The 17,851-nt window shown below is 39.1% G+C and overlaps 1 protein-coding gene across 3 annotated transcripts in view; it reads left to right on the forward strand.

The window, feature by feature from the left end:
* The window catches only part of LOC150086501 (protein Gawky-like), a 382,156-nt gene that overhangs the window by 141,877 nt on the left and 222,428 nt on the right, over positions 1-17,851 (forward strand). For all 3 annotated transcript variants that reach the window (XM_090372606.1, XM_090372605.1, XM_090372604.1), the window contains exon 3: positions 3,923-5,176. In XM_090372606.1, the coding sequence (XP_090228732.1) occupies positions 3,923-5,176 (1,254 nt within the window). The remainder of the gene's footprint in view (positions 1-3,922; positions 5,177-17,851) is intronic.

Here is a 17,851-nt window from a genome sequence, read left to right on the forward strand (position 1 = left end):
ACCGTTGCCTCAACACTTGAAAATGGATCTAAAACCCAATCTGGAATCTTCATGGCAAGAATATCTTCAAATCATTCGGAAAAGTCCTTATGTAACGCTTCTGAATGATGACAGTAGACTTGTATGTCATCATCATGTATTTCTGTCATTTCCTTGAGTGCTGAAAGACTCGGAAACTGGTAAAATTCTCCACGTCCCAAGTTGCGTTTGAACAGAACAAGCATTTGAAACAAATGCAGATGTAACATCCTTCGTTTTAATCAAATTCAGTTCATCTCCTTGCAGCTGCAAGGAGATGAACTGAATTTGATTCATTTCATTAAATCTGACATTATAATCTGTCACTTTTAAACTTTTTCAAATTGTCTGGCAGGGAAGCATCTCTTTTTTCAAAGAATTCTAACTGTCTCAAAAAGACTATAAAAGCAACTCAGACAGGTGCCCTTTGACAACCAGTGAACTTCAGTGTGGAGTAGCAGATGATTAAATTCTTCATTGTTTTGTATGCACAACTGACTGAATAATCTGTCATTGAGAGAATTGTTTCTGATTTTGTTAATTGCTGTAATGTATTGCAATGAATGCAAGTGATCACTAAGGTTTTTTTGTAACTAAATGTTGTCGATGAATCACACAATGCTCCACCATTACATTCGGCACCGACTTTTTTAAGTGTGCAATGAATCCACGATGGCAGCCCACCATCGACGGAGTGCCATCAGTTGCAGCTGTCATTATATTTATAAGAGGAATCTCCTTTTCTTTAAAAACAACTCTTCCACAACAAGAAATATCGACTCTCCTTTAGTATCTTTTACCAGATGTCTGGCAAATAATAACTCTTGAGTTAATTTTTCTTCTTTTATAAACCGAACATAAGCTAACAGTAAGGCTTCGTTTCAAAGAGTACCCCTTTGCTCTCCTTACCAATCTCGTTGCCCTTCCCCCCTCTGTACACGTTCCAGGAGTTCTACATCCTTCCTAAAATGAGGCTTCCAGATCTGTATGCAGTACTCAAGATGTGGCCTGACCATTGCCTTATACAAAAGAATAATCACCTCCTTATCCTTGCTAGCAAAATTCCTCTATATCAATGACAAGACCCCCATGAGATGCTCTGGTAGCATGTCTGCACTGCTCTGAAAACTTCATATCTAACTGCACAATTACCCCCAGGTCTCTTTCATTCTCCACTACCCCGAGTGTAGTACTTCATAGTTTCTATGTTACTCCTACCCATATGTGGTACTTTGCATTTATCAATGTTAAACTTTCGTTGCTACCTCTCAGCCCATCTATCCAACTTTTCCAGATCATGTTGATGCAGCGTACCATTGGTACTGTCATTAACACCCTGACAACCTCTGTACCATCTGCAAACTTGGACATTAAGCCTGTTATACCATCATCAGCATCATTGATAAATTTAGAAAACAACAATGGTCTCCCCACCGAACTGTGGGGGACTCCACTAATAACATTAGTCCACGACAAAGTGTCCATCGATTGCCACTCTGTCTTCTCTCACCCAACCGTCCTTTTATCATTAGCAGCAACTTTCCCTGAATGCCATATTGCTCCAACTTGTACAATAGCCTTATGTATGCAACAATATCATGTTTCTTGAAATCCAGTTCCTTTGTAATGACATCATTGTATGCAAGCAAATTGGTCAAGCAAGATTTCATAACAAATCCATGCTATGACTGTAACAACTCGTGTCACCCTTTGATCCTCCTTCATGAACTGGGGATACATTTGCATTTCTCTAGTCTGTGGGGACTGCCTCTGAATCCAAAGAACCTCTTATAATAATGGCTAAGGGTTTGCTTACTTGCTTTGCTGCGTCCCTTAATATAACTAGAAAGATCCCATCCATCCCAGGTGCCTTTCTTATATTTAACTTCAACAATTTTTCCTCCACTCCCCTCTCCCTTTTTGCAAAATCATTTAGTCACATTAGAGCTTGATGAACTACTGGCTTACACATCTCTACAGAATTTCTCGTGTGAATGTAAATGCAAAATACTCATTCAGTTTGTTGTCTACTTGAAGTGGATCGTCAACAGTCAAATTATCGATATCAAATGGATCAATCTGATTCATTCAGTTCTTCTAGAATTTACATAAGTAAAGAAGTCTTTGCTATTTTTATTTGCACCCTTTGCGAAAGATATCTTGTAATCTGCCTTCGCCTTCCTGACCCTCCTTTGTGACTTGGTTGTGGACTAGCTTATATCTACATAGGCTTCTGTGTCTCTCCTGATAATTTATATGCATCCCATGCATTTTCTTCTCTGCCATGAGTCTTATTAGTTCATCTGACATCTATTTAGGCCTAAATTTTTAACAGTATTTCTTAGTTGGTATGAAAAGCCTAGTAGCTTCCAACTGTCTGAGACTACCATAGTCACCTTTACCAAAGCAAAATACCTACCCTTTACCCTTGATACTTCCGTAATATTCAACATAATTACTCTGCTATATATGACAGGAGTGATGGAACACCAACATGAAACTTCAGGACACCATTGAAGTTCATTCTTTACATTAAATTTGTGGAATCTATTGGCAAGAACATATTTCTAAAATTTTGTAAATTGTGAATTCCTACTTACTGACATGTTCTCTGAATTTCAAGCTCCACCAATTTGGTATTTCTGACTCACCTAATTAAACTTGCAGCTCTCCAGAAGATTTGGAGCATATCCTTTTTTTGATACCTTTAATATAATACCTACATCTTTAGTCAATAACTGCTCTTTATATTCAATCAATAACTACTCTTTACAACACAGTTCCTTCGATCTAAAGAAATCTTTTAAAGATATTTTTTGAAGTTTTCTGATGTCACCTTCAACTAAAGATTAACGAGGGCCACTTCCAGATACCAGCGTACCAAGCAGGCAGTTTGAGAATTTCATCAATCCACCATCCTAGTGAACTTAACTCCTGATCTTCCAGGGTGAGATTTTGCAGACCCTGGAAAATCCATCTCTCTCTCTCTCTCTCTCTCTCTCTCTCTCTCTCTCTCTCTCTCTCTCTCTCTCTCTCTCTCTCTCTGAGATCAAGATTGTAGTGATGATAGCTTTGGCATGTTATGTTGGGGTCTGCCCATTTTGGGGGGAGGGGGCCACTGTTGGTGTGGGATCTTGCTTTCTTTTCCTGCTTTGATCTTCCAGTGCATGCAAGTAACCTGCATTTGCTGAATCCTCTTGCCTAGTAGCAGGATTCTACTAGTACCTCCTTTGGAGAATCCTATTGATTTTGGATCTTTTCTTCTTCTCTTATTTGTCTATGTAAATTTGAAAGGATCAAATGTGTGTGGCTGGCCTCTGCTTTTTTAAGGGTTAAATTTTGTTGACACTGCTGATGTTTGGTCCATGTGTGACCCTCCTCTTCCCTTGGCAGCCTTTATTAGCAGTGGCCCACACCTCATAGTTAGAGATGGGAATTGTGGTCATGCCTTTCAAAATCTGAATTTTTTGTAATATAAATTAACTAAATTGAATTTACCTTTGTGTCCTCCCTTTCTTGTAAATTGTATTTCCCATCTGTTGGCCTGTGCATGCTCCCCCCCCCCACACACAATGGCATTTTCATAACTGAATTATAAACTTCACAGCTGTAGATTCCTTTCATCTGAAACCAAGGCTGTGGACTAGAAATGGATCATAGTCTAAGGAAATTGCAGGCAGTTTAAGTGAAACTCCTTTCACTTGAATGGTCAAGTTGGAGTCAAATGTCTTTATGGATAGGGACTGTCTAGAGTTATCTACAACATGAAAATAATCATTATGCCTACTTTGTTAGCTTTAGAAATTAATAATAGAAAAATACTAAAATTACATTAAGTTATAATTAAATTTGGTTTATCAGTTCAATTGTGATTATTTCTTATATGAAAATTTAACTTTTCCAGGTGAGATGATCAAGCACAGTGCAGCAAATGATGAAAAGACTGTGATGAAATTAAAAATGGACCCTTTGCCATCCTCAGAAAACTGCCACTTGGACATAACATTTGGTTTGGGATCAGAAAATTCTGCTCTCCATTCCATTTCCAGATCTGTGATAACTAGCTCAAGCTTCTTTGTGCAGGGTACAACCAGTTCTATCACAACTACTGTTGTAGGCGAACAATTTGCTAATAAATGTGCTCATTTGGAAATTACCAAAACCAATGCAACTGCAATTTCTCCATCAGGTTCTTCCAAAGTGGTTGGATATTCCCCGTGCAAAGATGACTCAAACAGTAGCTGCAATAGTGCACAATTGTTTTTAAAGAATACATTACCACTTGTAGATATACCCCAGAAATTACCAGATGCTTCATATCTGAGGCCAAAAGACTCTTCTACTTTGAGGACTCATAGCCAAAGATCTCCTAATAGTACTCTTTCAAGTGAGTTCCCTTTGGGGACCAAATGTACAAGTGCTGCTTCTGATTCAGTGAACAGTCATCAGAACATAAATTCTTCCTATAGTATTTGTACTTCTGTTGTAGAAACACCGTTATATAACCAAGTGCCACATCAAAATATGCAACAGAGAACTCTACATGATGAAACTGACAAATGTAGTGAGATTAATTATGAAAAATGTAAAGATTCTCATTGTCTTATGTCAGTGGGACAACGGAATGATTCTAACAAGTTGAAAGAAATTAATAGTTTGTCATTCTCTGAACAAAGTAATACACCGATGAATTCTCATAACAGTTCCTACAAGAGTCATTATGATGACACATGTTTGAGTATTTACGATCAAAATGTGGATATTCAGAAAGAACTTGTTAATCCTGATTTAGAAACAACTCAGGAGAAGGTTAAGGTATTGAATCTGAATTGTGAACCAAATTCAAATAATAGTCATGTAATTTGTGATGATATTTCAGATATATATGGTGACTTACTTGGTGCAATTGGAGGTTGCGATATTTCTACTGAAATGCGGCCTCAAAAATCTTTACGTAAACCTCGCTTAGGTTTGCTTGGTGGTGGAGGTGAAAATTCCAGTAGTGGTCCATCAGGATGGGGTGCACCACCACCAACATCTGGAGCTTCTGGTTGGAATAATGCCTCTAATAATAATAATAATAATGGACAGTGGTCAGGTGTTGTTAGGCATAATGGCAGTGGCACAGCTGATATTAATAATAGCACTTCCAGTCAAGGTAATGGGTTCTCTTTCCTACTTTTATTTATACTCTTAGAAAATTTTTAGAAAGTATGTATTAGAGGCATATATTCGTCGTCTGATAAGTATACTCTACATATCCCTAAAATATGAAATAATTGTGTAATCCATACCTGCCAACCCTTATGATTTAGCTGGAAATTTTTTACTGATCAAAATTGTTTCTTCCAGTTTAATCACATTTGTTGCTTTTTCAAATATGAAAATGCGCCCCCCCCCCCCAGTTATACACATTCTGATTTTAACACGTGCTTAGCCAATATTAGATGAGTGATTCTGTTTAGTGTAAATATAGTGACCACATGACTGGTATATGTGTACAACATTGAAAACATGTACATGGACTATCACATGTTTTAACGGGTATATTTTCACATTTGATTTTTGAAATAACAACGATTTCGGTACTTGTCTGTTATCCTCTTGCCACTGGAAGCTACAAGTAAGCCTAACGTATGCATTTTATATCTGTGTATAAATCAATATGTTAATTATTATAGATGTAGAATAGATGTGTGGAAATTTGCCTTTAGCCAGTGGGTGGTTAATTGCTGGAACGAACTTCCATCTGTCATTGTGGAAGTTGATAGGTTAAATAAATTTAAGAAGGAACTGGACAAACATATAAAAGGAATTGTTTTGTAAATTTTTTTTTGGCTGATGCTGCATAAGCTCATATACTTGTTTTCTTGCATCACATGTCACTACTACTATTATTATTATTATTAGCCATGTGGTGCAAGGAAGCCTGAGGCTTATGCTGCACCAGCCAAAAAAAAAATTGAGTTACCATGAGAGAGAGAGAGAGAGAGAGAGAGAGAGAGAGAGAGAGAGAGAGAAGTAGAAGAGAATCACCAAGAAATAGAAGAATAATGATATCCAACTCAGGACCCTGCGTGTGCCAAGCCCATACTCACCAGATGTAACCCCCTGGGGTCAAGTTAGACTTACTTTTAGAATTTTTTTGCAAGCAGCATTATGGTTGTGATTTTTCCTAACCCTGTACTTGCTGTGCTGCATCTGACAGGTGCCTTTCAAAATAACTGTTTTGCATTAATCATTACTTAATGATTAAAAATCAGATTCTCTCTCCCTTCCATATCTTCCTAGATTAATCAAACTTTTAGTTGATGTTTTGGAATGGAATTATACATGCAGATGTACCTGTCGAGTACAGTACAGCTGTTTGCTATTTTGCCTTTTGCTTCAGTCTGCCAGTTTCATTTTCAGCATCTTATAAACAATACTCCACTCACATGTTTGAAATTGGTCCATCAGTTGATGTGTGGTACACACACTTGCTATAGAAAGTGATGTGTGGTACACACACTTGAAATTCAAAAAAAATTTTTTCGTCAGTTATCATTTTTATTATTTATTTGACATATGGCACATACAAAAGTTTTAAATTTTGGTCTATTAACTATTCTCTGAAGCAGAAAATGGAATGGATTGTTAGTTTCATGTATATATTTTATGATGGTAGTTTGTTTTTTTTTTCACTTTCAGCAGGATTATTTGTTTATTATTATTTTTTTAATGATGAAAATTGGCACTCTTTAAATTCGAAATTGTTCATTAAAATTTTTAAAAATTACACATAAGTACTGCAGTTCATTAAGAAAAGAAAGAGATATGAAATATAAGCAGATTTAAAAAAATCATTTTTTTTCCAGAAATGAAAAGCAGGTTGGGCATCTGTCAGATGCAGCACAAATGTTCATTACAAATGTGATGTAAGAGAATTTTTTGTAAAACATTAGATCAACTTGAATTTGTCAAGTGACATAGTTTGTAGTAGATGATCTGAGTAACTTGGAATGACATGTGATAGTTATTTTAAATGAGGTTGTTTTGCTACCTGTTTTAAGATAACTAATTAACAGGTGACACAGAAGCCTATGATAGATATAAGCTGGTCTGTAACCAAGTCGCAACGGAGGTTAGGCACGCAAAGGCAGATTACGAGACATCTTTGGCAAAGAATGCAAAGAAAAACAGCAAAGAGTTCTTTACTTATCTAAACCCTAGAAGGAAGGGGATGAATCAGATTGGTCCACTTGATATCGATAGTTCAACTGTTGATGATCCTGCTCAAGTAGCTAACAAACTAAATGAAGATTTTGCATCTACATTCACACATGAGGAGTTATTCGGGGAGGGGGATGCCAGAGGTGTATTAAACTCTAGCAGTAAGCTAGATAATCTTGTAATAACTGAGAGAAAAGTGGAGGAGAAATTGTTGAAGACAAACATAAAAAAGGCACCTGGGATGGATGGAATCTATCCAGTTATATTAAAGGAGGCGGAAAAGGAAGTAAGCAAACCCTTAAAAATAATTATGAGAGATTCCCTGGTCTCAGGGGAGGTACCCATGGACCCCCAATCCACAAAGAGGATCAAAGGGAGACACAGGTAATTACAGACCTGTTTAACTTCTGTTCCAGGGAAATTAATGGAAGCACTGGTTAAAGATGCATTGCAGGATCATCTAGACAAGACTTCAGTTATAGCTCGGACACAGCAAGGGTTTGTTAAGGGGAAGTCTTGTCTGACCAATTAGATTGGATACTATGATGTAGTCACAAAGGAACTGGATGCAAAGAATGATTTTGATATCATATATTTGGGTCTTAGAAAGGCTTTTGATAATGTACATGGAAGACTGCTGCACAAATTGGAGCAGTGTGGCATTGGAGGCAAATTGCTGCTATGGATAAAGGGATGGTTGAGTGGGAGAAGACAGAGAGTGGTAATCAATGGACAGTGCTCTTCGGGACTAATGTTAATCTAATGAGAATGGTAATCAATGGACTAATGTTATTAGTGGAGTCCCCCATGGTTCAGTGTCGGGTCCATTGTTGTTTTCTCTATTCATTAATGATATTGAGGTATATCAGGCTTGATGTCCAAGTTTGTAGACGATACAAAGGTCGGCAGGGTTGTTAATGACACTAACAGTACGCTTCTGCAACAGCATCTAGAAAAGTTGAGTAGATGGGCTGAGAGGTGGCAACTGAAGTTTAACATTGACAAATGTAAAGTACTGCATATGGGAAGCAGTAACTCCAGGGTATCGTATCAACTGTGTGGTAGTACACTGACAGAGGTAGAGAGTTAAAAGGACTTGGGGATAATTGTGCAGGCAGATATGAAGTTTTCTGAACAGTGCAGATGGTCGGCAAGAGTAGCTCATGGTGTCTTGTCAATGATATACAGGAATTTTTCTAGCAGGGATAAGGAGGTGGTATTCCCTTGTATATAAGGCAATGGTCAGGCCACACCTTGACTACTATTTTGGTGCTCAAAGTTTCTGGAGGCCTCATTTTAAGAAGGATGTAGAGCTGTTGGAACGAGTACAGAGAAGGGCAACAAGATTAGTGATTGGAACAAAGGGTTGCTCTTACGAAGAAAAGCTTAAGTTTTGCAGATTAGTGTCTGGAGACTAGGTACCTGCAAGGTGTATAAGCCTTGAATCGTTTGAGCATGCTCAATGCTGATGGGATTCTTCCTCTTGCTCAGAATAATCGCCTGAGAGGACAAATTCAAATCGAGGAAAGACAGTTGTAGGATAGATGTGTGGAAGTTTGCCTTTAGCCAGCGGGTGGTTGATTTCTGGTACAAACTTCCATCTGTCATTGTAGAAGTTGATAGCTTAAACAGATTCAAGGCAGAACTAGGCAAACATTGGAGCGGGTGAATGAGTGAAAAGAGAAGGGGGTGTGTTTTTTTTTTTTTTTTTGTAAGCTTGCTTTCTTGCATCACGTGCCCATGCTAATGCTATTACGCTTTTGGCTAATACAAGATTTTTGTATTAGCCAACTTTACATAATTGAACAGAATGGGTTAAAAACAAATAAAAAAAAAAAATAAGTGAAGCAAAGAACTTTAAAATACAATTTATTACATTGTGTGATGATGTACATATTAGAGTAAAGACCCCCGTATCGATGGGGGATACGTTCCAAAACCTACTGTGGGTGGCTGAAACGACGGATATAAGCGAACACCTGCTGACCCCATAAATAACGTGATTTTCTTGTACATACATATGTATAATAAAGTTTAATTGATAAATTAAACACACAGTAAGACATTATGAACATTGAATACTGTAATAATAAAGTACAGCAGACTCTCGGTTTACCGGGATTGGATTAACCGGGACACTTGAAGACTCCAAATTAAAAAAAAAGAAAATCAACCAGAAATCATAAAAAAATTCAAGTAATAACTAGAATAGGTATGAACAGATATTTTAACTAGAATGGTTATAAATAAGCATTATCAGTCATTATTGGGAGATAGTGTACCTAACGATCGTTAGTTTATTCTGAATTGAGACAACGAGATTTGAAAGTTAATTAATACTTAAGTGTCCGTAGATTTACCGTTCGTAACTTTCCCGCCTTTGTGATACGATAGTTATATACCGTACTAGATAGCGTTAGTTGAACTTCGTTAGCAGTTAAATTGTACTTTTAAATAAATACATATAAAGACTTAGATAACAAACGTAATATAATAAATTATATTTAACATAATTAATAACATAACATAATTAATTATAATTAATTAATAAATTAATAGAATCATGACTCAGACCAGAGCAGCAAAGCAAAAGGCTCAAGCTAATGGAAGTGCTGTGGCTCAGAGCAGAACTGAGGGGGACAGTTGTCCTCTGACTCACAGCCTTATAAAATGCACTGTTTCCTTGATGTTTGCAGAGCAATCGGGTACGGAACATGATACTGCCATGGGGGATGTCTTTGTGTGTGCGCGATGCAAGGAGTGTATCGATATCAGGCAACAACTCAGCGTTCTTGTGGGCCTATATGAGAGCTTGAAGGACAGGGTGGATGCCCTCGAAGAAGCTAAATTGACGGGCCCATCAAGCTCTCAGCTGCCCACATCAACGCCAGAGCTTGCACTTGGGCATCACGTGACACAGAGGCAACCCCCAAGGCAGAATGCGCTGGTCCCGAAGGAACTAGTAGTTGTTGGTGACTCTATTGTCAGGGAAACGGGGAACATGCTTTGTAAAAAGGATAGGTGGAACAGCACCAGGGTATGTCTGCCAGGGGCAAAGGTTGATGACGTTGTAGAGCAAATATCATCTTTTAAGGGCACAAAAGGTGATATAGTTGTACACGTTGGCACTAATGATATTAAGAATAGGAGACCGGCAGAATTACTTAACAAGTACAGGTCACTGTTGAACAAAAGCCGAGAATTAGGGTTGAAATTGAAAGTGTCTGCAATTCTGCCCAGACACGATAGGAGAGAGTATATGATGAGAGCCTTGTCGATCAATTCGGCCCTGGAAAGATTGTGCAAGGCTCAAGGGGTAGAATTTTTTTCACCCTGGACTGTACTTGTTAACAGGAGAGATTGCTTCTACAGGGATGGGATACACTTATATAGAAAGGGTGCAAGAATATTTGCTGATGCTCTCGAGGCAGTGTTAGGTGGGTCGGAAAACTGCTAGCTTGGGGGGAGACAAAGACCAATAGATTGACAGTAGCCACTGGCAGAGGTGAAAGAGATTCTTGCACTGCTTCTATTAGAATGAGCAGAAGCCTGAAAAACAAGATGCATGATATTTCAGAGACTGCTGGGAGCCATTGCGGTACAAGTAAACACATAGGTTGTGTTAGGGGCTAAGAATAGAAACAGGTGCAGGTATACTTGCATGTACACCAATGCTAGGAGTTTAGTAAATAAATTTGATGAATTTGAGGTATTGCTCAAAACATCAAAGGCAGATATTGTTGGGATATCACGAGACGTGGTGTCACACAGATATAAGGGATGCAGAACTGGAATTTGGGGAGTACAACGTCTACAGAAAGGATAGACAGGATAGGAAGGGGGGAGGGGTTATGCTATTAGTTAAGAAACACATAAAAACCAAGGAAGTGAAGCCAGTTGACATCGCTGGACAGTGCAGTGTGGAGTCAGTTTGGTGTGACATAAGCATTGGGAGATCAAAATTGAGAGTAGGAGTTTGCTATAGGCCTAATGACTCTGATGAGTATAATAAGGAACTGTACAGGGAAATAGAGTGGGCCAGTAAATCAGGGTGTCTTATAATGGGAGATTTTAATTTCCCAGATACTGGAATTTGGGGGCTGGATACTCACACACTAGCAGGGCTTTTGTGGATTTATTGGATGATTGTTTTCTACATCAGCATGTTCGGGAAGCAACTAGAGGGTGTAATACTCTTGATTTGATTATCAGCAGTGATTCTTCATGCATTAAGAATCTGCAGATAAATGAACCACTAGGTGGCAGTGATCACAGTGTGCTGAAGTGGGATTTACTCAAAGAGGTAACTACCATTAGGGGTAAAGGGAAGGGTTATTGCTTCCGTAAAGGCGACTACGATGGACTGAGACAGTATTTAAATTCTATACAGTGGGACCAACTGATGATGTTACCAACAGCAAATTCAAAATGGTAAGCATTCAAAGAACTTACCTTGGAAGCTACTAGGCTTTACATACCAACTAAGAAATATTGTTCAAGATTTAGGCCAAAATGGATGTCAGATGAACTAATGAGGCATATGGCAGAGAAGAAAAATGCATGGGATACTTACAAATTAACACATGACACAGAAGCCTATGATAGATACAAGTTGATATGCAACCAAGTTACAAAGGAGGTTAGGCAGGCGAAGGCAGATTAGGAGAAATCCTTGGCAAGGGATGCAAAGAAAAACATCCAAGAGTTCTTTACTTATGTAAACTCTAGAAGGAAGGGGATGAATCAGATTGGTCCATTTGATATTGATGGGTCAACTGTTGATGATCCTGCTCAGGTAACTAACAAACTAAATGAATATTTTGCATCGACATTCACACATGAGGAGTTATTCAGCGAGGGGAATGCCAGAGGTGTATTCAACTCTAGCAGTAAGCTACAGAATCTTGAAATAACTGGGAGTAAAGTGGAGGAGAAACTGTTGAAGATAAACACAAGAAAGGCACCCGGGGTGGATGGGATCGATCCAGTTATATTAAAGGAGGCAGCAAAGGAAGTAAGCAACCCCTTAGCCATAATTATGAGAGCTTCCTTGGACTCAGGGGAGGTACCCATAGACTGGAAATGTGCAAATGTGACCCCAATTCACAAAGGAGGATCAAAGGCTGACACAAGTAATTATAGACCTGTGAACTTAACTTCTGTTCCAGGAAAATTAATGGAGGCACTGGTTAAAGAAGCACTGCAGGATCATTTAGACAAGACTTCAGTTATAGCTCAGACACAGCATGGTTTTGTTAAGGGGAAGTCTTGCCTGACCAACTTGATTGGATACTATGATGCAGTCACAAAAGAACTGGATGCAGGGAATAACTTTGATATTATATACTTGGATCTTAGAAAGGCTTTTGATACTGTTGCACATGGAAGACTGCTATACAAATTGGAGCAGTGTGACATTGGAGGCGAATTGCTGCTATGGATAAAGGGGTGGTTGAGGGGGAGAAGACAGAGAGTGGTAATCAATGGACACTGCTCATTGTGGACTAACGTTATTAGTGGAGTCCCTCAGGGCTCAGTGTTGGGTCCATTATTGTTTTCTGTATTTATAAATGATATTGATGATGGTATATCAAGCTTAATATCCAAGTTTGCAGATGATACAAAGGTTGGCAGGGTTGTCAAGGACACTACTGACACTATGCTGCTGCAACAGGATCTGGAAAGGTTGAGCAGATGGGCTGAGAGGTGGCAAATGAAGTTTAACATTGACAAATGTAAAGTACTACACATGGGAAACAGCAACCCCAGAGCAACGTATCAACTCTGTGGTACTACACTGACAGTGGTAGAGAATGAAATGAACTTGGGGGTGGTTGTGCAGGCAGATATGAAGTTCTCTGAGCAGTGCAGACAGGCTGCAAGAGTAGCTCATGGAGTATTGTCAATGATATACAGGAATTTTTCCAGCAGGGATAAGGAGGTGATTATTCCATTGTATAAGGCAATGGTCAGGCCACACCTAGAGTACTGTATACAGGTCTGGAGGCCTCATTTCAAGAAGGATGTAGAGCTGCTGGAACGAGTACAGAGAAGGGCAACAAGATTAGTGAATGGAACAAAGGGGTGCTCTTATGAAGAAAGGCTTAAGTTTTGCAAATTAGTGTCTGGAGGCTAGGCACCAGCGAGGTGATCTGATAGAGGTGTATAAAGCCTTGAATGGTTTAAGCATGCTCAATGCTGATGGGATTCTTCCTCTAGCTCAGAAAAATCACCTGAGAGGGCATAAATTCAAATTGAGGAAAGAAAGATGTGGGATAGATGTGCGGAAATTTGCCTTTAGCCAGCAGGTGGTTGGTGGAACAGACTTCCATCCCTTGTGGTGGAGGTTGATAGCCTAAATAAGTTTAAGGCTCAGCTGCACAGGTATTTTGAACGAACAGAGGGGTGAAGTGGAAGTGGGTTTTTTTTTTTTTTTTTTTGGCTGATGCTGCATAAGCTTGCTTTCTTGCATCAAATGCCTCTGCTAATGCTAATGACTGGAAATCCTATCCATAGTTTTGCCGATGATAGCACATTGCATTCCATTTTCCATTTTGAGAAACCTTGTCCTGCTCAATCAGCTTAAATTTCTCGAAAATCTGCTACCAATTCCTTAAATGCCGATCTTCTGGTAATTCTCCAGTGGGGCAAAGAAAACCTAGTTGATTTCAACCCTTCTAAAACTCAGTCTTGTCTTATATCTCGCAAAAAAGGATTCTTCATTTCCTATGCTTATCTTTAGTGACATTCCGATTTCCAGAAAAAATTATATATCTCTTTTGGGGATTACCCTGACTTCTAATCTCTCTTGGCACAAGCAGATTACAAATATTGCTTCCTCCGCATCTAAAAAACTTGGTTTTCTCTTTCGCTCTCGGTGTTACTTTTCTTCCAAACAGCTGCTCACTCTGTATAAATCGCAAATCTGCCCTGCTATGGAATATTGTTCCCACATCTAGGGTGGTGCCCCCAAAACCTCTCTCAGGCTTCTTGATTCCAGAAGAGGGTAGTTAGGTTAATTAATGATTCATCTCTAACAGAGTCTCTCCACTCGCTGTCTCATAGACGTACTGTTTCTGCTGCATGCCTCTTCTACAGATACTTCCATGGGCACTGTTCTTCTGAATTGGCTTCTATAATTCCCGCTCTCTCTTTCAAAAACGGTCCGAATACGTGCCACCACCAGCCAACATCCATTTACTGTCCAACTTCAAACTCACAGAACCAACTTTTCATCTTCCTCGTTTATTCATTCAACTGCCGTTTTCTGGAACAACCTTCCTTCATACGTATTTCCTGAAAATTACAGTCTACAGAAGTTCAAGTCCAATGTCAACAAATATCTCCTTTCGTCTTCTCAACCTCCAACCTAAGCACCGCACTAAGTACTATAGGTTCTAATACCTTTTGTGTTTGGGGTTTACATAAAAAAAAAAGGGGGGGGGGATGTGATGTCGTAGAAGACAAGAAAGTCTTGGTCGTTGGTAGTGTGGTTCTTTAATGTGTGGCTAGATTGAATTGTGAAGTCTGTCCGGCCTACCAGCAGTTTGATGAGATTGGAAATGAAGCTTGGCAGTTCGTGGGTGGGCTTGCCCATGCTCGATATGATGGGTCATATAGGAATGTCCAGTTTATGGATTTTTGGTAGACCGGAAGCGGTCCCAGTTCCAGCCGGTGGCATGAAGGTTCCAGTATTGCTCTTTGCTAATTTTGGCCTTGTTGAGCCACTTCCTCAAAAGAGATTTCACCTTGTTTTTGAGAACATTCAGGGATGGTGGGCGGTGCGCCTTGTATGTTGGGTGATTGCCGAAGTGTTCTAAAGCTTTCTCTCCGTAATCCTGTTAATCCATAATGACCATCACATGTTCTTTATCTGCAGGTACAGTAATAATGATGGGGTTGTTTCGGATCTGTTTTAGGTGACGATTTGCTCCTCAGTAAGGTTGAGTTTGGTCTTTTTTGTTGATCTATGAAGAATATCCATTAATCACAACCCTCTGCCTTCTGCATTGACGACCCATGTAATCCCAACTTGTTCAAGCTTATACATTAACTTCCCATGTCCAGACTTCCCAGACAGAGTCAAATGCATTAACTTCCCAGACAGAGTCAAATGCTTTGCTAAAATCCAAATAAACTATATCAAAATTGTTCCCTAAATCCAGCTCATGAGTAACTGTATCAAAATACCCTACTAAGTTAGTTAAACATGATTTTCCCTTAACATAACCATGTTGTGTGTCCAGAATGCCATATCCATCTAAATGTTCCCGGATTGCACTCTTAATCATTGCTTCTAAGATTTTTACTACCACTGAAGTCAGACTAACCAGTCTGTAGTTACCAACTTCACTCTTAGAACTACCTTTATGTATCGGCGAAGTGTTGGCACTTCTCCAATCCAAAGGAATCTCCCCCGAGTCGAAGATGCCCTCATAATTAACATTGGTGGTTCAATACATCTCCTGGTACTACGTGGTATATGTCATCAACTCTGGGAGCCTTACTTGTCATTACGCTCAAGTTTTTCTAATAAACAGTCATCTGTAATTATGACATCACTAATTTCATATAGCTCTGCCTCTTCTCAGCATGAAGGGTCTTTCACCAGTAAAGACTGATGCAAAGTACCTATTTAATTCAATCACAAATTTAGTTGGGTTATCTAAGGCTTTCCTGCACCCAGTGCACAAGGGTCCAGTCTTTCTTCATATGAGGACACGAAATTCCTTGTCCTCATTCTTTGCTCTCTTAGCCATTGCTTTCTCATACGTGGCCATGGCCTCCCTAACCTTATTTGTGGTCTTGTTACAGATCAACTTTTGCCTGTTATAGGCTTGAGTACTTTTCATTGTTCTGTAACTATCTCATGCTATCTTTTTCGGCTCTATTTGACTGGCCAGTTCTGCAGTCATCCATTTTGACTTTCTTCTGTGAAACCATGAACGTGGCTTTAAAGAATCCACATTCATGGCTTCTCTGATTTTTTGCTTTTAAAGTATTCCATAATTCAAATGCATTTGCCAACCCTTGGCAGTCCTCCCAATTCATAGATGCCATGTATATCACCCTAAACTATCAAAGTCCCTCCCTCTGAAGTTTACCTTCAAATACTGGAACATCTTTCTCAATCTTCCAACTGAAGATTGAGTCTTCATGATCACTTTCTGACATTGGTTTCTGTACTTTAAGCTTTCTTCACAAATTTACGTAGTCTCAATTCTAATCTCAACGATATCCATTTTCAATTGCAGTCTGCTGAACCCCATGTACTTTTTTTATCAGAATCTCAGTTATTGGTTAATTCCACTATTGCTCATCTCAGTTGCCCAAATTATTTGCTGTATGATTCCTTTCCTTTCGCCTCAAAGGTGTTACTTGTGCATATGTCCGTTCCAATATTCCCTATCAGAGACTTGGTAATTTGGAATCTCCTCTTTTCGATCTTCTCTGGCTTAAAATCTCTCTCTCTACTTAATTGTATCAAATTCATCTGTTGTCTCTACCGTTCTCCCAACCCCACTAATCACTTGGAGCTCTTTGACTTCCTCTCTTTGCAACTTGACTTTCTCCAGTCCAACTTTCCTAACAGTGAGATAATTTTCTTTGGTGATTTTAATGTTCACAACTCCAGCTGGCTTCTGTTTACTAGTCACATCGACCCAGCTGGTCGAGATGCTGAGGCTTGTCCTACAAGGATACCGGACAATCCTAATCATACAGCCAACACACTTGATCTTTTTCTCACAAACAGCCCTTCTAAGTACACGGTTGAAGTGAGTGATCCTTTAGGCACTCAGATCACAACTTGGTGACTGTCTCTTCTCCATTGGAACCATTATCTCGTGGCTATTCCCAACCTCGTATTGTTTGGCATTACAAGAATGCAAAAATGGTATGGCTTGCGAGATTTCTTTTCCTTTGTCAGATTACTGTTTCAAATTTTCCAATGTCAACGTTTGCTCAGATCGTGTAGGTGAAATTATATTTGTAGGAATTGAATCCTTTATTCCACACTCCACTTTAAAATCTCATCCTTTATTTGGTTTTCTAATAAATGTACTAAGGCTGTTCACAAGAGAAGAATGTTGCATATTGTAATTGGCTTGTTTCCAATTCTTCAGTTTCATTTTCTGCCTACACCAAAGCTCGCAACAATTGTAAAGCAGTTATTAATCAGTCCAAATTAGATTTTGAACAGGCTAAGAGAAGAAAAGTTGCTTCTTGCGCTAATGGTAGCCGAGCATTCTGGTCTCTTGCCAAATCTATTGGCCGCAACTTTTATCCATTTTTGCTCCCACTTCTGTCAAAAACAGATGGCTCTGTTGTCACTTCATCCAAGGATAAAGCTGACCTGTTAGCATTCCATTTTTCTTCCAACTCATGTATTAATGACCTTGATAAAACACCTCCCACCATTCCCAACATAGGAGGATCAAAGGGCGACACATAATTATAGACCTGTTAGTTTAACTTCTTTTCCTGGAAAATTAATGGAGGTACTGGTTAAAGAAGCACTGCAGGATCATCTAGACAGGACTTCAGTCATAGCTCAGACACAGCATGGTTTTGTTAAGGGGAAGCCTTGCTTGACCAATTTGATTGGATACTATGATGCAGT

Source organism: Mastigoproctus giganteus, chromosome 4 (genome assembly GCF_048544385.1).
Source record: "Mastigoproctus giganteus isolate SK-2022 chromosome 4, ASM4854438v1, whole genome shotgun sequence".
In the NCBI taxonomy this organism is placed as follows: domain Eukaryota; kingdom Metazoa; phylum Arthropoda; class Arachnida; order Uropygi; family Thelyphonidae; genus Mastigoproctus; species Mastigoproctus giganteus.